Below are 22,828 nucleotides of genomic sequence, written 5' to 3'. Positions count from 1 at the left end.
ATACAAGCTGAGAGTTTGGAATTGCCAGACAGCCAACCCAGAACGGCCGAGAAAAATTTAAATAGTGTGCATTTGCTCATGAAGTTTTTTGTGATTTGTAATAACTTCAACATTAGCAGTACCACAAAGAAGGATGTTCTGAATTTAAACATAAGGGATAAATTAAGCCAGTGGGGTTGTAACAGTTTATTGCAATCTGAGAATCTGATCCAGGATTTTCATGACAATGTGAAGTTGTTCATCACTCTGTCAAAAGATTCAAGAGTATGTTCGGTGAATATGCTTTTTTTTTCAATGAAATAACTTTAAAAGTAGTGTTTTGCTTAGCTTTAAAAGTTCATTATGTTGACTTACATTACTTCAGTCCAGTCCTGTGAATACTGTTAAGCCCAATGTTCAAAACATTTTGTCATGAGTATCATTAATGATGAAAATGCAAATGAATACATTAGAATTTACTTATTTGTATTTCATAGCTCAGCCATGGCCTTGAATATACGTTAAAAATATCTAAAGGAAAAACCAATAACTCAAGTAATGCATTTTTGCTTAGGTTCTGAAGCCTTTGAAAAAAGTGTGATGGGTGGAGTGGTGACATTTACTTGAAGGCATTCATTAATTACAGGAAGGAAGAAAGTAATAGCTGGACTTGACTTAAAACTAAGCACAAAGAAAACTTCAAACACATATTGCATGAGTTTCAGCTCTTGTTTAGTTTACATGTTCACTCTCTAGATGTATCTGCCTTCCTTCATTGCTTATATCAGTACCTTAAAGTGCTTACACTTGCAATATATGCAGTTTCATTAGGTACCTTCCAATAGACAGTATGGTCCAGTTCCTTGTGCCAGTAGCTTAGGTCAACCAAAATGACTGACTGTCTTTTGAAGTGTTACATAGTCATACAAATACTGCGAGTTTCTTAATGATAATAAGCATGCTGGTTGAAAGGATAGCTCCTCTAGAATGATATAAAAATAAAAATGTATATTCTTTCACATTTTCATCATAAATGCAGGCAATGTTAGAAGATGTGTTGAAAGCTGTAGGAAGTTTGACGCCTTATGTTTCAGTGCTTCATTGTGTCTGCTGAGTATTTTAATATGTATTTTTCTTTTAAAACTCTAATTTGTGGTTCTAGAGCCAAAACTCTTCTAACATAATATACATCTCATATGGACTTTATTTGGTTTGCTTCTTTGCTTGGTGAATGATTTGAACTCCATTGGAGCTCTTGAACCTGTACATTTCCTGCGGTTTTAACTGTATCCTGTTGTGTTACAAATAATTAATCTGGCTAAATGTGGCTTGTTGGCAGAGGCTTAGCAATTTTATTGTGAAAAAATATTCTGGATCAGTCTGCACGTTGCTTTCCTCCTCCTTCTAACTCCTTGGTATTTGTAGTAGCATGCACCAGGATGCAAGGGTGACATGAGACCATGCTGTACCCAGGGAGTGTTTACAGGGCTGTTGGTTACCTTAGAAGTGACACTATCGGAGCAGCTGGAAGCAAAAGAGCTCGACAGCTTTTCCACTGCCTTTTGTGAGGTCTTCCTCACTGCTGCAGACAGCTCTCTGGGAGGGACTGAGTGCATGCAGTGAACAGCATCATACTTGGTGCAGTACCAGTGTTTAGACAGAGTCGAATATATTTGTGGTTCCTGCTCTCCTTTTCCTTCATGTGGCTCTCAACCATCTTTGCTTGCTACTTTAGTTAAGATACTGCTTGCCCTAAACTGCAGAACAGAACACTTCTGCCTCATGCTATTTGTGTGCATTCACTGAGTAACTCATGCCAAGGACTGGTAATGTTATAGCAGTAAACCCAGAGCTGCCACCCAGCATATTTTCAGGTTCGGTCCAGGTAGAATCTGAAGGGTTTGCCTTGGATTTTGGGGTGCTCAGCTAACTAGGATCTCTCTGGATGAGTGCCAGATGGAATTTATGGAGGCATCTATTCAACAGAAGTGGATAAATTGTACAGTGTGTGTGCAGTGAGCCTGGTGCTCCTGGAGCCTTTCATAAAGCGTGATAAAGCGTGACATCCAGTGGGTTCAGTACTCAGATACAAGTCTTTTGTATTGTAAAGGTACAACAGAGCAAACATTTTCTGGAAACACAGGATTTTCTAAGCCCACAGTACATGCCTCACTTGCCTATGTTTCCTCCTGGAAAACTTTGTCCTACCCTGGATACATTAGTTTGTTTTTCGTGTAAAAGAACTAGGTCTTTGGCTAGCATCAACACAACAGAAGAATTTGTCACTTCTAACAATAAATATGTGTTGGAAATGTTTAAGATGTTTGAACTAGCTGCTCATATCCAGCTTTTGCCTCCTGTAGGTCATGTCCAGATGTTTCTTATCTTGCCCATACCCGCTGAAAATTACATATAACATATTCTGCCATGATCTGTTCATGTTCTTAAGTCATCAGCATTGAAAACTGGCTTATACTGCTTCCTCTTAATGTATATGAAAAGAATTCTTTCTAATTAACTTGAAAAAAATGGTTAACAGAACATACTCTTGTTAGTGTTAATCATTTGGGAACCCCTTCTGCCCTTTAGCAATAGCTTTGTTAGGAGAAAGAGGATGCAATAGAGTCCCTTTCAGATTTTGGCAGACACTGCAGCCATGTAGTGCACTGTCTGTTGCATCGGGCCAAGGCTGAAGTGCTGTGATTGCCAGTGTGGAGGAGAGGTCTGGGTTATGTCCCCAAAGGTCACTGTTGCCAGCAGGCAATACCTAGAGAGTATATTCCCTGAACTCCCCTAGCTCAAAGGGTTTGATTGTGAGAGCCCTCACACTGAATCCCACAAACAGAGAGAGATTCTTCTGCAATCTCCATGCCCGGCTGAAAAGTGGCCACAATGTGGCCTTTGTTACAGCAGGGAGCTTCCCTGCCACTTACAAAGATGTTGCGTAAGAGACAGCCAAAGAACCCAAGGTGAAACACGGTTTTGAATGTTGGCAGGTAACACCGGCAGGCAAATTCTACAGCTCAGTCTCCTAACTTCTGTTACTACCTTGATGAATTGCAGACAAAATATAATTAAATAAATAAAACTTTTAATTATTGTAAATATTATAAATCTTTTCTCTTTTAAGTCTTTAAATCTTAAGATTCATTAAACAACCCTTTTGGGTCCAAAAAATCATAGAAGCATACAACACCCTGAGTTGGAAGGGACCACAAGGATCAAAGTCCAGCTCCTGCCCCTGTGCATGACACCCCCAATAGTCACACCATGTGCCTGAGAGCATTGTCCAAACTCTTCCTGAACTCCGTCAGGCTTGGTGCTGTCACCACTTCCCTGGGGAGCTTCTTCCAGTGTCCGGCCACTCTCTGGGTGAAAAAATCTTTACCTAATATCCAACTCAAACCTCACCTCACACAGCTTCATGCCATTCCCTCTTGTCACCACAGAGCAGAGATCAGTGCCTGCCCCTCCTCTTCCCTCAATGAGGAAGCTGTGGACTGCTGTAAAGTCTCCTTTCAGTCACCTCTTTTACAGGCTGAAAAAAACAAATTATCTCAGTCACTTCTCATACAGCTTTCCCTGTAGACTGTTCACCATCATTGCAGACCTCTGGACACTCTCTAAAAGCTTTATAGCTTTCTTATATTGTGGCACCCAGAACTGCCCCCAGCACTGGAGGTGAGGCTGCCCCAGCTCAGAGCAGAGCAGGACAATCCCCTCCCTTTCCTGGCTGTGATGCTGTGCCTGATGCCCCCAGGACAGGGTTGGCCCTCCTGGCTGCCAGGGCACAATGATTCCTGTTCAGCTTGGCATCAACAGGACCCCTAGGACCCATTTTTGTGGTGCTGCTCTCCAGTATTTTGTTCCTCAATCTGTGCATATATCCAGGGTTGGCCCACCCCAGGTGCAGAATCTGGAGTAAAATTGAAGTTGACAGAAACATATTTTGAAGAATCTTTTGTAGAATACAAAGACAGGCAAAACAGAATTCCTGTGTTTTGAAATCTAACCAATACAGTAAGGTGATAGCTTATTTTCAAACCCAGCTTTGTTAACAAAGAGCAATGAGATTCACATGTTTTTGGAGTTCTGCTGAGCCACAGGATGAGGAAATTTATAATGAAATGAAACCTTCCTCTGCCTCTCACTCAAATACTCTTTTACAAAGTGGGGCAGCGTGACAGCAAGAGTGAGCCTGATAGTTTAAATATTTGCTTTACCAGATGCTAGAGAGAGGACAAGGAAGCTTTAGCATCCACTGTCTACAACTTGCCTAACATCTGCAAGATAATCAGAGACAGACGTGTATAGATGGGGTTGGGGGAATAATATCTGATATGTACCCTTCTCTGTGATCAGAAGCCATGAACCATGGGGAGAAGGAAATAAGCAGACCACAAACAGTGCAGGAACAAGGTCACCAGGAAGGAACCAGAAGATGAGAGATTTGGATCAAGAGTGAACTGTGCACAAAAATGCTATTTCCCATTGCTAGTCTCTTCCTTTGCCTGGAATTTGTATACATTTTATTTAGAAGAAAGAGATATAATGGTACATGACTGCTAACCATTCAGAACAGTTCTTAATAAAGAGGAATAAATTTTTTTCTTTCCCTGTCAATGCAAGCTACCGTCCCTTTTTTTACATTTGGGAAAAGCTGAACAAGTGGTTATACTGATAGAATGATTGCAGTGTGAAAAGGTGGATCATTATCCTACAATGACCAGGACAATTTGCTTCCTTCACCTTTCCCATTCTTATAAATGTGACTAATTGTGGTCAAGCAGGTTCAGGACCCATCAAATGAAATGAAGGATAACAGCCCACAAGAATAAGATGTCCTTTCTCTCTGTGTAATCAACGATTAAATGCTGTTTTTAACTACAAGATGGCTCTATTGCTCCCGTTTGTTTTATGGATTCTTTACCATCCATTCTTAATTAAACTCAAAATACAAGCCTGGCTTTATCATTACTGAGTCTTTGAGCAATCATTAAGTGTCACTGAGCCAGCTCTTTATGTGGCTTAACAAACCTTTACTTTGAGGATAGGGTAAGAACAGTTTATTGAATCTGGCTTGGCTGTCCTGAAATCAATAGGTGGTATCAGGTCCTGAACAGCACACTGCTGCAGTACATATGGAAGATAAAATATAGGGTCAAGAGGCCTGTTCAGCTGTTGCATTTAATCAGCATTATAAACATACACCCGGCCAAAACCAAAGTCAAACACAGTTGAATCAGCTTTCTAGTGCCCCATGGAAATACCCTCCTTCCCTGCAATAGTCTTTCCACAGAAAGCTTTATAAATGATATCATATTTCTCCTTCCTGACACTCTTTAACTCTTTCTCCTGTGAATATCCAATAATAGACAAGTTCTCTGATAACATTAGTTCTTATATACTTTTTCCTTCTTTTTCTTTCCTTTCTCAGTGTTTTATGTAGCTTTTCATTTTTATTTAATTCCATCCTGAAAAACATTTCAGCTCATCCAGTGGAGTTGCTATAATTTTTTCTCAGTGCTTTCAGGTTCATACTCCTCTCTCAACATTTTCCATCGAGGAAGCCAGAATCTGAGATCCCTTCTGTGTTCAATTTAATCAGCATTTCAGATTAGCTTACTACTACCCATGTGTGTAGTGAGGGAACAAAATAAACTTACTATGAACTTTGTGATCACTGCTTACTTAACAGGACTGGTTTACAACTTTTCTGTAGGAACAGCAGAATCAGCCTAGTGAAAACTTTTTATTGTTCTAAACTTCTCTTCAGACAGTGAGAAAAAAAGACCAAGAAAAAAGGACAGCTTGAGGGTGAAAAAGGTGTCGGGAACAGAGGTTTTCTGTTGCAAGAGTTCCCAGGTAACAGGCAACCTGGGCTTCTTAAGCTATTTCTGAGACAGACAGGCAGATTGCTGAGTCAGTGCTCTTACAGTGTCCTTCAAGAATTAATTAAAAGCAGTGGAGAATATGCTTTGCTTCCTCAGTAGGGTTTTTTTTCCTGAAACTGTTTTGAGCAGCTTTGGCTGGAGGAAATGGGAGACAACTGCCATTATCACATAAAGGCAAGACCACTTCCTCCAGGACAAAAGTCACAGGTATATGGGTCAAAACAGCAGCTGGAAGTCTTTCAAACACATGAGCTTTTAATAGGCAGACTCAGAATAATTGGAGAAGATTTGTACCAGACCACCTGGAAGCAAGCTTCAGATGTTTACCAATAAGGATAAAGGACCTCTGCCTAACCTTTCTTGTTACAGGAATTTTACACAGCTTGATTTAATTTGGGTTGAGATAAGAAGCCTCAAATATGAAGTTCTCAGGAGACTTTGTTCAGCTGATTTTCCAAATAAGCTCAATACTTGTAATATTGTTGTAAATGCACATTAATTACACTGGAACCTTAGACATATTTAGGCAAAGCTGGTTGCCACAGCAGTTGTTCCTGTTCTGCGTGGTCTATTTTGCATTTAGCTTTTTGGTATGGTAGTATTACAAAATAAGCAGCAACCTACCAATCCTCTTTCTTCCTAATATGGTGAAATAAAAAGCCTTGGTCTGAGCCAGTTGAAGTGCTGATGAGGTTGAAGCCCAAAGATCAGTGTGGTGTGGCGCCTGAAGAGCACAAAAGTCGTGGTCAAGATTCACACTGGGAGGGCAGGAAATGTTTAAATTCCCTGACCATGACTAAATGATGGGAGCCAGTGATGCTATCAGGGATGCCCTCTTCTCGTCCCAGCTCGTGTTTAATTCCAGAATGGTGAGAGCATTCTTTCCTGCAATTGCTGGCTCGGGAGCTCTGGGCTGTTCATGTTTAGGGACTTACTTTTCACAAAGGTCTATATGAAGCAGGAACATGAATTTCTCAGTGAGCAGGGTCTCACCCCCCAAGCTGAAGAGGAGGCTGGTGAAGGAAAAGCTGTGGCAGGAGGACAGACAGCAGGCCTTGGCATCTCCTCTGTTTGCACAATATCCAGTGAACGGGGCCCCCAAACATCATTAGAGTTTTGCCTTTTCCCTTATTTGTGTTCACTATCACCTTTTAAACAAGAGAGCTCAGGTTTCCACAGCAACAAGCAATTGCTTGGTGGGTGCTGTTTGCCCCATGCCAGCTGAAGAGATGGGGTTTTCTGGCTGCTTCTCAGGCGTTCTGCTACTGCTTGTTAAAACCTCTCCTTGGGGATGCTTGGTACAGTATTAACTCATCATATTAAGTCCAGTGATCCTTGCATTTCTCTTACTTGCTAATTTGAGGAAGAGACATAGATGAATCCATAAAAGAAAGGGAAATCCATACAAAACCCCCAGAGGCCGACATGCCCCGATGCATAATTCCAGAGATTATAATTTATCAGCCAGAGATTATAATTTATCAGCTCCTCAGCCATGTGAGGCTTTGGGAGCAAAAGCCGACTGAAACTCACATCTCCCCAGAGGGAGAGCTACAAGGAAAGCATTTTAACCACACTTGTGTCACAAATTCCTCTCGCATTTGGTGACTGTGGCTTGCTCTAATTAAAACAATAACAGTTTCAGCACTGTGTTTTAAAGAAAACAATCTGTTTATGAGGGGAGAAGTGGAGAGAAACTCTGAAGACAGCACTTTTCCCAGAGAATGTCTCCACCACCGCATAGCACGTTCTCTCCTGCTGCAATGTTGTCACTCATTAGAAAGTTTTGCTTCCCAGTTTTTCTTCCAAGAGCAGAGGGGCTGATTTGGCAGATGAGTCATCCATATTATACCTATGAGTGTTCAAAAAGGCCTGAACTTTGCCTTTCATGAAGCCTGATCATGTCCAAAGCTGGATTTGTTGTGCTCTGTTGTTTCCACCACAGCTCCCCAGCCTGGGGCTCAGACCTAGCCCAGAAGGACCTGCCCAGATAAAGTGAGGAGGCTCTGCAAGCCCCAGGGAAGCATCCAGCCCTTCACTGGCAGGGAAGGATGAAGCAGCAGCACAAGGAGGGAGAAGCATGCTCAGTCAGCTTTATGAAATAATACATTGTTTATGCATCCATTAGGAAAATTTTGATAGGGAGGGAAACGCTGAAAAGGAAATACCTTTTTTTAGTGGAGTAAAAGTGATGCCTGTGGTTTTAAACAAAGGCATGTTTGCAGGATCATGCTATACCGAAAAGGAAGAGAAAGGGAAACTGCATTTGAATTAATTCAGATAAGCGAAGGTCAGAAAACCTTATGTCAGAATTTTCCATTAATTCCTATGGTCTAACTCTCTGCCAAAATCGTGTTACCTCCTAACTCCTTTGTACAAATACTGTTGTGGTTATTACTACTGATTACCGTATCTACTGCAGTTATAGATACAAAAGCTGTTTACAATATTACAGCCATAATAATGCAAAAGAGCAAAGTCAGATGATTTTTGTGGTAGATGTGAGATTTTGAATGTGTTATAACTCTCTTCGGCTGCAAGTACTGAGACGGGGAAAAGACAAGAACAAAAGAATAAGCAAACAAACTTTGTTTTAATTCAATCCTTGTATTGAATCTTAACTTGAAACTTGTTTTTTAGTGAATCATAATTTTTTTAAACCTGTGATCAAAACCTTTGTTTGATCTAGAACATACTATTTTAATTCAAGGTCAAATTTTGTTTAAAATTATTTTAACTTTTAAAAAAATCTTTTTTAATGGATTTTCAAATAAAAAGTAATTATTTTTCCAAATTAAAATCTTTCAAGTTTTTAATTCTTTTTTGGAGTGAAAATGAGTTTGTAAGATATTTCAGGGTTCCTGAATCTCATTATTTTTCTCCAGAGAAGTTTTCAGGGAAGCATTTCAGCCAGTAAGCAAAACAGGAAGGGATAGAAAGAGAAACTGAGGCAAAAAGAAGTGAAAATAGTTTTCCAGTGTCTCTTTAGATGGATACCAGGAATGGAAATAGAAATGGCATTTCCTGAGTTCCCTCTAGAGTATGAAATACTGAAGGACATTAAAGAGATAAATTATTAGATGCAAAATACATGTCCAGCTGTAATTGTTGGAACAACAGAGATCACAACAATTATCAGAACAGTGTACTTGGCCTCTGAAATCTTGTTCCCTACTTTTCTGGTACATTCACAGGTCACACACTGGTTGCCTGCTCCATTTGCATGGCACAAGTTAGCATGATAGAAAGATGATTTTATTTGCATTGCTTTCTCTTTTCAGAAAGTCTCTCTCTCGTCGAAGAATTAACAGGATGCTTTCCAACGAGTCAGTACCTCCTGCCTTCAGTCGCTCCAACTCGCAGGCCTCCATGGACAGCACTTCCATGGAGGACTTCTGGTGTGAAGTAGAGAGCATCAAGGAGAGCAGAGAAGATGGATCTGAAGAAGCAATGCTCTTGGAGTTCAAACCTGCTGATGGTGAGCACATGAACACCACTTATTCCTCATACCCTGGCTTTGCCTCCTCTCTAAAGGGTCATGCCCTGATCTCCTTCCTCGTGTTACTCAGTCTGAGCAGAAGTACTAGGCTGGGTCTATCTGAGCATCACAGCCAATCACTGACAAGAAACAATAATGGTCTGGTTTATGCACTGGAACCAGTCATTAACTTCTAAGTTAGTTTCGTTGCATTGCTTTTATTTGTGCTTCAGGAGAACAGATACAGTGTAATTCAGAAAAGAATGGCCCTCAATGAAATCTAAGTTTCCAGCATTAAATAGACTAAATCAAAATATTTAAAGTAGCAAAATTTGAATTTAGTATGCTGGGAAAATCAACTTTTTTAAACTTTCTGGCTTTTAGTAGGATAGGATTCAGAAACTATTCAAGTCTTGAAGCAGTTTTTGGTTAGATGTCATTTTCTGCTACCAGGAATTTGATATCTGCCTGGTTCTCTGAGATTGCCCAATTAAGATATCATTCAAGGGGAGTTTAGAGATAAGTCTGAATGTAGGGATGCCTACATTGTTCAGACTCCCCACTTGACCAAATTAATTCATCACTTACACAATGTATCCTGAAGGAATTATTGCCTCATTCTGTTACCTTAATGTTTTCCTCTCTCTTGTTAGGTACTGTATTTGGAAAAGCATGCAATATGTGCTAGCTTGCTGCAATGCAGCTTTGTGTTAGATGATTTGATAACATCAAGAACAGCGTTTCTCTTTTTTTTCCCAGTTTGGACCCCAGTCACAAATGCATTATATTGTGTAACACAAAATACCTGGTGTTACTATACAATGAAACCAAATTTCTTCTGAGGTCGTGACCTGCTGATAACTGCTGCAACCCTTCAGTGGCTCCTGGCCACTGCTCTGATAACTACTGATGTAGGGATAGATTTTGAAACGATGTCGTGTTCTTTGCATACAATTATTAACACAAGTGATGATATATTTTTTCTACCTTGACGTGCAAAGGGATGTCATTAATTCTGCTACCAGGAAGAATGGTGGAAAGTACTACTTTATTGAGTAATCAAATGCACAACCAGTAACCCATGCAGAGGTATCTAGCTCCAGCCATGTACTATTTCCATGGAAAACATTTCCCATTCACTAGTTTCCAGCTGGGCTCTCCTGGAAGCAAAGGGAGAAGACCAGTTCACCAGAAATCTTGGTCTGCTGTGAAAGTTATGGTCAGTCAGCTTAAATCCAAACTGCACTCTTCTGCTCCTTCTTGGGAAAACTCCTGTCTGATCATACTCTTTAGCTTGGAGACTCCATAAAGAGATTGTGAGTCTCGGTGGCTCCTCCATGCAATTGCCAGCACTGAACTAACAGGTGTCCCTGACTTGTCTGGCAGTCAGGGGAATAACACAAATCTCTGAGCTGCCAAGCTGGATAACTTAGTAGGACAAGGCAATACAGGAGCTTATTTTCCAGAAACTTTCCCATCAGTTTCATCACTGCTGAACTAAATCTTCTCAACCGCCCGAACTCTGCTGCAGTCCCGTGTTACCCTTTGTCTGAATACACCTCATTACATCACATTGATTTTTTGCCCTCTGCCCTGAATTAAAAATGAGACTGCAAGTCAAAATGCAGTACATCTCCACACTTCATTTACCTTCATATTGTTGTCTTAAACACATATATATGTATTGCATACACCCCCACACAATCAGGCAGTGTTTGTCCTGGTTATTAACATCAGGAATATATTCAGTCTGGGATTATAAATCTTGGAAATAATAGTGAGTTCTATTAAGGTCCTAATAGGATAATACTCCTCGCCAATGATCAAAACTCTAAAAAATCAATGTGGAAACCCTCAGGGCAAAATAAAAGCAAATATTCATCACCCTTTTGAGATGTCTTTGAGAGGAGGAGATGAAGATCCTTAAGAAGGAGGCCAAAGGGTGATAGAAGCCAGGCAGGCACGACTGTCAAAACCTCAATGTGATTTCCCAGACATCATGTGCAAAGGGCAGACAACAGCACACTTATTCTGTTGATGCTAGCAAATATAGTCAGAAAAGAACAGAAGATCATGACAAGTGACACAAGGGATAAAATGTAGGGGAGGAGAAAGTCATGGTGTATTTAAGATGCCCATGCTGTGAAGAATTGCTTTACAACTTTTGTTACAAGGCTTGAATGCTGTGAGTTATTTAAGGTTATATCAAAGCAAGACATGCCTCTTTCCTAGGAAACTCTATGAGAAAAAGAGAATCACCCTTTCAAAATTATCTGTCTTCTCGTGGAGTAGAATCAAATACAGTATCAAGACCCTGCTGGATGAGTAGCTACCACTATAAAAATAATGCTTTCTAAAACAACATCCGGGGGTGTGGGGGTTAACCTTAATTTAATACCAACATGTCATAAATTTTTGAGCATTTTTTAATGTGTAAATTTCTTCTCTTTAATAGTTTTACTTCTCTGATTGGTGCTGTTATTTCTTAGTCTATTGTTTGTGTGTGGTTGGAACAGGAAAAGGGAAAAGCCAGAGAAAACAAGTCACAGGGTGACTAGTAAGCAGGCAGAATTTAATGTCTGCCATGCTATTTTTCATAGCAGGTTTGATTACAAGCTCAATTCTTGGAAAGAATATGTCAGGACAAAAGCCAAAATTAATATAATTTAAAAGCTGAAACATGGACAGATGTGGCTCCAACTGCAGCTCACAAGAAAGAGACCTTAGAAAAAAAAGTGAAAATGGCAGAAGAACCACTGATTCAAAGCTTACAGACAAAGAAAAGGAACAGTCTGTCATCCTGTCTGTGGATACAGAAAGGATAAGAGCAGAGACAAGCTATTTCATGGGATACAGGGCTGGTCATACCCCTGGCTAACACAGAGCAAGGGGTTTAGAAGCAGCTATTTTTGTAGTGCTTTGTGAAGAGGCAGGGCAGTTAACAATGAAGTCAGTGATGGCACATGCATAAGATGCTTTTGCTTGTCCCTACAGCCCAGTCCTGTAATTTTCTCTTTTGTGTATCTAACTGCCAAAGCGAAGCAAACTGGTGTCCATCAATCAGCCTGCATTCTGATGTCAAGAAGAGGCAATAAAGGGAGAGTGGAAATACCAACCTGTCATTAAGACTGGCTCTGGGACAAGAACAATAAGTGCATTGACAAGTTGTTTTATAAAACATTCTGCAAATTAATCCATTTCCTGTTTGACATGTTTATTTGTAATACCTCTTCTTCAGTCAGGGCCAGAATGAAATTACTGTCTTGTGTCAAGCAGCTTACTGCTGAGCTAGGATTGCTCACAAAACTGAAATTAAGGACCTCAAAGTCTCCTACGTGAAGAGAGATTTTAAAAGACTTTGCTTATTTTAAAAATAAGACAAATCAAGAAGCAATGACAGCAATATTTAAAATTACTGAATGATTCAAAGAAGGTAGATTGGGACCTTCTCACAGTTAGATAATGACAGGGCATATTCATTTCAGGTAACAGGTAGCAAGCTGAAAACCTATATTGTCTTCACATGGGCAGGTTTTGGTAGTTAGGGGACTGCGGGTGTGGCTCTGTGAAAAGATGCCAGAAGTTTCCACCATGTCCAGTAGAGCCAGGATAGAAAAGAATTCTTCCCACAATGCATAACCTCACTATGGAACCAATTGCAGTATTGAACCGGTTGGGAAGCACGTATTGAACAGATTAAAGAAGGTCGTAGTCACTAACTGAGATACCAAAAAACACTGGAGTGTACAGTGCTAGCAAGTCTTTTAAAATTAGAAGTCAGGATGATACCTAGCATGCAAGGATGGCTATTTCTGCACCTTCTTTCCCTCTTAGACACCTAGCCCTATCTCACCCTTGTTCTTTAGTGAGCAGCTCTGGTCTGAATCATATTGTTCAAAACAAGCAATTGGACTAGGTGGACATCACCCTTCTCTCAGTCTGGCTTCTTCAGTGGCTGTCTCCCAGCCAACCCTCTGGAGTCTGAAATTGCATCATTAGTGTGCAAATACATTATTCTGTTGTATACACACCTCCAGTATTTCTGTTTATTTGAATTGGAATACTGATTTTATTTCCATCAGCCAAATGGCTTTCTCCAGTACACCATGCTACAAATGGTGAGCGTGGCATAAATGGTAACTGAGGGGATTTATGCTTTTGAATTAGTGGTTAATTTTTAGGGACCTTGCTTTGTTAGGCTGGTTACACTGCTGCCTTCTTCACATACACATGCTGATGAAATGCCTCTTCTGTTCTCCTCATAAGCCTCACTTGTGCAGACACTGACGAATTGAAAGTTGACAATATGTTTACAAAACTAATTGAACTTGCACTTGTGGCCTAAGAAAGGTTGGAATTAGAGTATTCTCAAGGTAAAGACTGTGGCAGCAGTCCATCATGCCAACTCTTTTCCTTCAGCCCCCTCTCCCTTCCTTCTTGGCAGGCTTATTAACACACTCTCTTCCTTCACAGAAGGGGAACTGGAGGCAGAATGGCTGCAAGATGTAGGTTTATCTACGTTGATCTCAGGAGCTGAGGAGGAGGATGGCCAAGCCCTGCTGTCCACTCTGACCAGAACTCAAGCTGCTGCTGTACAGAAGAGGTACAACACCTACACTCAGACCCTGAGGAAGAAGAACAAGCACACAGTCCGGGATGTGCGAGACATCTTTGGCACCAGTGACTCTTCTGTAAGTATCCCCGTGCATGCCTTTGATCTTAATCTTTATGCAATTTGCAAGTAGCTCACCAAAGTTTCTGCCAGACAGGAACCCTTTCCTGCTGACAATGCACAGACAGCCACTAGCAGTTTCTGATCCTAAGACCAGATTTTTAATGCAGTGTACAGTACATTTGAGAGGAAAGGAAGAAACCAAACACAATGGTACACAGTTCTGTAACTAACCTGTAACATAAAGTTGTATCTGTTGCCAGCCTTCCTCCCACAGCCTCCTGTCAGGACTAGCATTTGCTCCCTTATATTTTGGAAATTGGTGGGTTACTCCTGGCAGCTATTCAAATTTTTGATGGCTTCTGGGGACACTTGCTATTTACTCATCAGTCTCAGTGGTGAAGTAAAACTTGTCTAATGAAGCAACTGGGGTTCAAACATGCATAAGCAATTAAACACCTGCCAGCATGATTGTAACTTGTACACTGGCAGTTACATTTCACTTACACAGCAAATGAAAACCTATTAACTGTTCATTTGCTTCATGGCTTCAGAAATCAGCAGTACCTCTGGAGGTTTCATCCACTTTTCCCTGAGGATAGCTCTGAACGCACGGGTTCCTGTCAGGGCATGCTTTGATTCTTGTGAACGCTGTCAGCTGTGTGAGCTTAGTCCACTGTTCAAAGCAACACTCGTGATTTTACGTTTATCACTCAGGATATCTTAAATGGAAGTCACCAATAAGATCACAAGCTCACTTTTGAAATTAATATTAAAATTACTGCCATTATAAAACCCCAAGAAACTATTTTTCATTATGGCATTGCTTTGTCCTTTCCTGTTTGTTCTACCATCTCCCCAAGGCCTTGATAACCTGGATTATTAAAAAAAAAAAAAAAGGAACAAAATTGTAGCTGCATAGTTACATTAAAATTACAAAGATATACTGTCCAAATAGTTAACCTATTTGTTTCTAAATTAAATATCTGGATTCTTTTGAACCACTTGTGCATATCCCACAAATACATCTAGAAGCATCCAGTAGTTTCCTGTGGGCAGACTTTCTTCCATGAGAGATACCAGGCATGTTTGCACAAACATTAAAAAGTTGATGGTACTTCTGATTAGATTAGCTCACTTCTCCTGATTCAAGTATCTGTAAACCATAAGGTGTTTAATTTTTTTTACAAAAGCTTAAGTTTCCTAATAAATTTCAGTCAGCCAAATAAGCATTGTACATCCCCTCTCAGATGGGCTCATTATTGATTTATTTTTGACTGCTTATTTTCCCCTTCTTACTTGATAAATTTTCTCACTTGCAAAAGGAATTTGGATGTTCAGAGCAACTGCCCTTCGAATCAATGTTTTACCTCCTCCAAAATTCAATTTGCTTACTAGTTCTGCATTGTGATAGTCTAAAAGATAAGATCAAATAAGTAATTAAATCTTCTAATTCTTCTTCCCACAAAAATATGCAGTTCTGCAGGTGCTGACCTCGATGTTATACCCAGATGCCCAAACACAAGTGCAGAGCACACCACCACCTCCGTCCAACAGACTGTGAAACATTGTATTTCTAAAAGCCTGCAAGGCCCTAACACTGTAATTATCCTGTTCACCTGTGCTCCTATCTCTGCTGCTTGTTATGGGATTTAGAAACTTTGTCCTAATTATCAGCCCTTTAGGGATAAACACACTTCAGAAGGGCTTGTGTCCCTGACCTAAGAGTTTCCCAAATAGTCTTTTTAAGGGGGTATCAGCAGTCCCTGGAGCTTTAATGCCTCTCTGGGCATGGCCCTACAGCTGCCAGTGAGTCTTTGTGATTAATCAGTTTAGGGAAGAGAAGTGCATTAAAACCAACCCAGCCAAAAGAAAAGAGTGGCAGGAGGTGGGGAGGGGCAAATCTTTTCATCACAGCTGGGGAAGAGAGGCTGGGGACGAGATTGCTTGAAATGACACGCAGTTTTGCTTTCCCATCCTGCCTTTTAGTCGAGAAGGGAAGAAGTAAACTAAACATGCTGCAAATAGCAAACCAGCTCTAATTGTTGCACATCACTCTGTAATCCTCCCCATTAGGAGAATGGATTTACACCCTTCTCCCAACAACCTAAGAATCACAAGAGCCTAGAGGGATGGGTCACAGGACGGATTACTCTCTTCTTTGGCTAATGATGAGAGAAAAGGTGATTAGCTCACTAGGGTCACCTGAGATGAGATTTAGGGGACCACTAAAGAGGCATAAATTAGTTGTCATCTGGAGTGGTGGAAGAAAAAGATAGATTTGCCCTAGTTTTTTTTTCTCTCTGTTCTGAGAAAAACCCTGCCTGCTAGATGTTTTGCTACTACTGCCTAGTGGCCAGGCTCTGCATGGGTCAACACAGGACAAAGGGTGCTTTTTCAGTCATCTTGCCTTGAGGTCAATGCCCTCATGGCAGGAGTGTCCCCTCAACAGACAAAATGGACTGAAATAAAAAAGGAAATCCAGCTATTCCTCTTCTTGTTTGGTAACTTTGTGGGTTTTTGTGTTTTTTTTCTGTTGCCTGTCCTGGAAAGGTGCCATGATCACTAGGAGCAAAATACTACCCCTGTTGGTACATTACTCTTACAAGAGCCACGCCTTGGCAAGTAGAGCAGCCTGTCCCAGCTGAGGTGCTTTTGCTCTGCTTCAGACAGGTCTACAGCCAGCAGACTCAACTCACAGCCACACTACTGAGTTTTAAATTGGACGGTTTAGAAATCACAGTGGCCTGATTTTCCTTACTGCTGGTACCCTGCTGCTTCCATCAGAAGCTGTCGGCTCTGCTAGTGCTCAGAGCTTAGAAAAATCAACAGTGTAATACAAATGGGAGACACACATACATTGATTCTGTTGGTGGAGAGAGGAAGTGAAGCACTGTGCTCATTAGCAGCCTAACACAGTACATTGCAATTAACTAAAACTCCTGAAGAGTTTTACAAGCATTTTACTTCAGGAATGCATAACAAAATCATGTCCTAGTTAAAGAAGAATCACTAACTAACCCAAAGCTATTTGCGTGAAAAGGTGTTTGTGATGGCAGTGCTTGGAAATATGAATATATTCAAAGCATGGGCAAACTGTTTCCTGGCCAGAGCTATACGTTTATCCTCCTTTTCCTTTATTTCTTTTAGCTGCAGGGCTGGAAATAAAATTTGGTCTCTATGGTGCTCCAACGATTTGGTTTTACATCTTCTACAATGAGAGTAGCTACTAAAGCATTGTCTATCTACCTCATCTCCATCCTCTCCCTGCTCTTCTGATTTCATCTTCCCATTGGAAATTCCTGTGTATTTGTGGCAGTAAACAGTGAGCTAATTTTTAGTGTACCTAATTAATCACTTTCAGTCAGAAATCAGGATATGGGAAACCTCACCTTTGGAGCCCCAGGCAAATGAATAAAACTGTCCCAGTTTATTTAAGGACATAATTTGACTCTTGGTCTTTCACATTCATTGAGGGAAAGTGTTCAAAAGTTATTTAATTTTCTTTTACACTATAGAAATAATCTGGATCTTTAAATTCATGCATTAAAAAGGTTTTATTCCCAGACTTCCTAACATTAAAAAAGTAAAGGTCGGGGGGAAGGAAGACATTTTCACAAAAGAGACGTAGATTTGGATTCATTAAACACTTCACTGTGGAGGCTGGGAAATGGGACTGAGAATAGGATATTTTCAGGTACCCCGGTTATTGTGCACAGTTCACATTATTCAATTCCCCAGGCTAGGGCAGCCTGCTGCCAGCCCTGCTGGGTGCCAGGCAGAGGTGTGCTGTCCACTCCATCTTCCATATCTGTGTCTGCCAGCTCGGCCCTGCTTATCAGAGCCAGGTTGCTGCAGGTGCTTCACGACTCATTTCACCCATGTAACAAGGCTGGAAGCAGTTTTTTTCTTCATAAACTTGACTGACTGTAAATCTGTTCTGAATATTGTTCACAGGGTCAGACATTTTGAGCACTGAAAGTAGGTAAGCCAGTTGCTAATATTTACCATTAATTTCTCCATCTGGATCTTAAGCAGAAGCATAACTACTTTTATGTAGATTTTCCCAAATTGCTGAGGCAAGTTAGCCATCTTCTCCACTTCTATACTCCCACCTAAAATTTATAGTGCTTTTTTATGTCCTGAAGCTTTTTTGTGTAAATGTTGTGGGATTTTCTCATAAAAGTATCCAGTTATCTTTTTTAAAAAAATCAATGGTCCCTACAGTCTGTTTGCTATCAAGTTCACCAGCCATTGAATGGATTCTCTCAGGAGAGATTTTATTCATATTACATTTGACTTTGTTACCCGAATAGCTCAGAGGATAAGATTGAATAAAACAACTGCAATGTTATTTTCAGGCTTCCAATTGGAAGAGCTGCCTGTCTTTTAAATATCTGACATTTTTTAACAGCCTGAACGTTTCTCCCACACATTGACTACAACTGGGGGAAACAGAATTTCTGCCCTGAGGCGTTGCTACTTGTTGATAAACAGCCGACTTAGCAATTTAAAGAGAAATTTAAAGAGCTGGTATTAAGGGCTCGTGGGGGCCTACAGCTGCAGGTTCAGCTGGAAAACTGGGTCTGATCCATCAGGCCTGGGCTGTGTGAAACTGCAGGTTTGAGAAAGGCTGGGGGCTTCAGGGGCTCCCATAAGGATCCAAATAACAGTGGAGAAAAATATAAAATGGGTTTGGAACATTGTAGTTATTTTCACTGAGTAACCTTCAGAGGACTTTGATAATTCCTGACCTTGTTTTTGTTTGGTTTTTTTTTTAGCTCGAGAGCAAATAGTTGAGCCACTGTTGCCCATGAACGCGAACACTCTTTCTGTCTTTTTACAAAACTGCTGAGGACAAGGCCAAAATTCCCCTGCTAAGAAGAGGTGACACTGCTTGAATGTCACCCCCTGGGCTGCCAAGCCATTTCTCTGCAGTGCAGAATGATTTCTGGAGAAGAAAGAAATTCATTTTAATATAGAAAATGTTTCTTTGTTCCCTCAAATTGTTTTTTGAAGTTCACTGATAAAAGTATTAGTGTATAACCTATGGGAGGGACATCCATACTGTAATAACTTCTTGGTGCCCAAATCACAAGAGGTAGCAGACTGACTGATTTTTGACAGGTCCCTAGGAATAGCAGGTACTCAACACGTGCCGGAGAGAGTCTTCAAAAAGATTTGTGGCCAAAATTATTAAAGCCAGGATGAATTACAATTTGAGGAGGACCTTTCAGTTAGCCTTATTCTTTACAGCAATTTACTAAGCTAATTTCAGTCATTTTATAGGACAGGGCTCATTATGTACAGCAAGCTGCAATATTACTGACCTCCAGACAGTCCAAATCTGTGCAGTGTGGGGAAGATTGATTCTCAGGCTTGGCTATGAAAAATGTACTCTGAAGAATCACAACAGGTTGTTTTATCTTGTCAAGAGAGTGTAAGCTGAGAATGATGCACTGTTGCTTGAACTGTAGCAGTTTCTGTCCGTAGATCTTTGCATTCACTGCAGTCTGATCATTTTTCCTTGCCTATCAGCCCACATTTGAGACAGTTCCAGTGTCACCAGTATCTCCTAATGGTATCCAGCTTCCTGGGCAGAAGCCAGTTTGGAAATCAGTTAGCTGTGAGTATGACAACATGTAACCAGTGTTCAACTTCCTCTTAATAAAATGACAGATAGAAAGACCCTTTTGTGGTTGAGAGGTTAGACCCCTCTTTCACGCTGGGGCAGTGCTGCATATATTTCTTTAAAATCATTGTCAGCTTATTGTCATGCAGGAACCAAAGTTTCCCATTAAAGACCAACATTGAACAGACACAGACTGCTGCCCTTGAGGCATCAGCATCTAAAAAAATGCTGATTGAAATTTCAAGGCTGGGAATGTAAAAATAATCTGTAAGCAATATCATGCAGAATTTGCCCGATATATCATCAGTGTATTTTCTTGTCGCAAATCAAAGAGGCATATTTCCTCTTTTCCACATTTCTTCTCCAGTACTGCAGAAATTGTAGAATTAAAAATTTATAGTTTTCCTAGTTCTGCCCTGTTATTCTGATCTATGAATGGTATTATCTCTTAAATGCTTTGCCCTCACAGTGATTGGCAGTGCTAATGAAAGTAATAGCACTTCTCTACTCAGTTTCTGGATAATTGACAGCAGCCTTCCACGAGAATCTCTTAGTTTGAAAGCTCTTCCCATCACCCTTGTTCAGGACTTAACTAAAGGGATACTAATACCCAAATTTCTAAACTAGTCCCTTGGATGTTTACCTCTGTATACAGTGCCACAGACATTTTCCTTGGGGGCAGAAGCTGCTCTGCTGATACTTCTGCACTGCAAGCAGTTTCACTGAGACAGATGGGGAACCAAATGCCCAGGAGAACCATGAGCAGTCTGTGGCCCCAGTTGCAAGGATGGAAAGAGAGATGGAAAACATCTTAAATGGCTTGGGCATTAAGCAACTAAAGCCACAGTTGAGAAACCAGAAGCCACTTAATAATACACTTAACTTTTTCCATATCAGACTTGTAAAATAAGTGGTGTTGCAAAAAGTCCCTGTAACTGTAAATGCAATCATTCAGAAAACATGAGGCATGCACAAGTTTATATGACATGTGATGTTGTTTAATTCACTTTCTGATTGCATTGGCTTTTTGAATACTTGCGTCATGTTAGTAAATTCTTCTCTGTAGTCCTGGGGGCTGAAATTTTGCTTCCCTTTCAATTAAATTTATGATTCCATCCCAGCTGGGTTTAGAAGCTGAACTTTACAGGAAAACTAAAAATTGACCTGAGGTACTAGAGATTTATCAGAAAAGTTGGCAACTCTGGAACTCATTTATGTTATAACACTTTGGCCTCCATGACAATAGTGTATTTCTGGACTTGATTGTACTGATTCAAAAGTTTTCCTGTGACATCCAATAATTTAAGGAGATGATTAAATTTTAGAGAAGAGCAATAAGTCATTTCACAATATCTACTAGAAATTCCAGTAGATATAGTGTTTTTTAAACTGGAATATTGTACATCCTGTCCTGTTATGGTGCTATACACCTAAATTATCAACAATGAAAAATATGTGTATGTGACCGTATAAAATATATGCACAGTGTCTTGGGATTGTAAATAAGTCATCAGTAAGCTGAGAAACTATGTCAACAACATTTTTCTGTCAAGACCTTTTATTTTTAATTGTTCATTTGACAAGTGCCACCACAGTTTGCTGGCCTGGGAAGAGAAGGATGGAGTAAAAAAACTTGGTAATTCCTCATAAGCAGGAAGTTCCAGCTTGACTATCTTTCTCACAGAAGCCAACAAGTTAAATAATCTAAAACAAAAATAGGAATTTTATTTCTAAGGGGTTATTTCCTCAAGACAAAACAGGAACATGCTGTGGTTTGCACTGAAATTCCTCTTTGAAGCACTTCCTTTATGACTTTCTCAAGAATTTTGTCATCTTGGTTCAATTTTTTAATGTCTCTGTACTAAACGCAATCCATCATTCATATATAATTTCCCTTATTTTCAGCTAAGAGCTGTCTAGACTGTGGAATAGATAAAGGCAGCCCATCCATAACAGAAGAGCTTTCCTATGATGTCTCTTTCTCAGAATCCATTACAGTCCTTCCAAAAACCCAAGAGTGGCCAAAAAACCAGAGGTTCAAAAAGGAAGACTCGGCTTTGCCAGTAAGTTTCTTCTCCGTGTATTTCTTTTTTGTTTTCTTTACCACGGCAATTTCCTGCTTTATATCCCCAGGACACTGGAAACTGTTAAGATACACGATCTGGCCTTTGCAGTGACTGCTTTGTAGAGACTTCTCAGTGTGCCTGCCCACTGCCTGTGATTGATTCCCAGAGTTAATATGCATAACCAAGCCAGGTTTTTACTTGTACCCATCATGAACACGTGCACCCAGATGAGTGTGTGTAGCTCAGTCCACAAATACTGTATAATCCACAATTTTTTCACACAGAAATAAAAACTGCTTATTGTCATTAAAACTAACAGTCATTTTTGTTGCTGGTCTACTTTCCTGCATTTCCCCCCTACAGATTATCTGCCTTTGTTAACATATGGATTTAAAATTGCTTTGCAGATGAAGGGAGGAAAGCAAACCTTAGTCCTGCATCAGTACTGGCTGTTTCCAGTCAGTATTGAGTGCAATCACACTATAGGAAATACTACATTAATTGTTCAGTAAAAGTTTGCCATATCATCCAACCAGACATACAGTTGTGTTATTATCTGGAATTATTTCATTAAGTCATGGAAATGAATTTTCTATTTATATCAGCCCTACAGCTTCCATCACTGAAAACTGGAGCATTAATTTAGTGCTTCGAATACCACCTCATTAGTGACATGTGTGAAATAGCTGTAAAGTACTTGGGAAAATTTCCTGAATGTTATGATATCCTGAGGTCCCAAACAAATCAGAAATTGTTACAATCCATACAGACATTGAATTATCTGAGAATTGGTCAGTTGTCCATCTCAGATTCCATCAAGGAAGAAGAAGCTGAGATGCTGAAGTAAGCTTCTATGTCCAATGATAAGACACCAAATAGATTACATACCTTATGTGAAATCCCTGTGCTTTTTTTTTCGTGTGTGTGTGTCTTTGGTTGTTTAGGGATTTTTTTTGAGGGGATAACTTGATGTCCTGTGGAGAGTAAGGGTATCTCTGCACTCATGATTTTGGCCTTTACTACAACACATGCACACTCACAAATTGTTCTCTGCAACAGCACAGACAATTCCCAGTTGATGGAGCAGGGAAACTGATGACAAAGAGG

General features: G+C 40.2%; 1 protein-coding gene across 2 annotated transcripts in view; it reads left to right on the top strand.

Annotated features, from left to right (window-relative positions):
* Window positions 1–22,828, top strand: part of ARHGAP28 (Rho GTPase activating protein 28) — a 73,197-nt gene that overhangs the window by 31,304 nt on the left and 19,065 nt on the right. For both annotated transcript variants that reach the window (XM_014871234.2, XM_014871233.2), the window contains exons 2-5: window positions 9,155–9,351; window positions 13,825–14,042; window positions 19,562–19,649; window positions 21,561–21,718. In XM_014871234.2, coding sequence (XP_014726720.2) covers window positions 9,155–9,351; window positions 13,825–14,042; window positions 19,562–19,649; window positions 21,561–21,718 — 661 coding nt within the window. The remainder of the gene's footprint in view (window positions 1–9,154; window positions 9,352–13,824; window positions 14,043–19,561; window positions 19,650–21,560; window positions 21,719–22,828) is intronic.

The sequence above is a fragment of the Sturnus vulgaris genome, chromosome 1 (assembly GCF_052056855.1).
Source record: "Sturnus vulgaris isolate bStuVul1 chromosome 1, bStuVul1.hap1, whole genome shotgun sequence".
In the NCBI taxonomy this organism is placed as follows: Eukaryota; Metazoa; Chordata; class Aves; order Passeriformes; family Sturnidae; genus Sturnus; species Sturnus vulgaris.
This window is presented reverse-complemented; position numbering and strand designations above follow the sequence as displayed.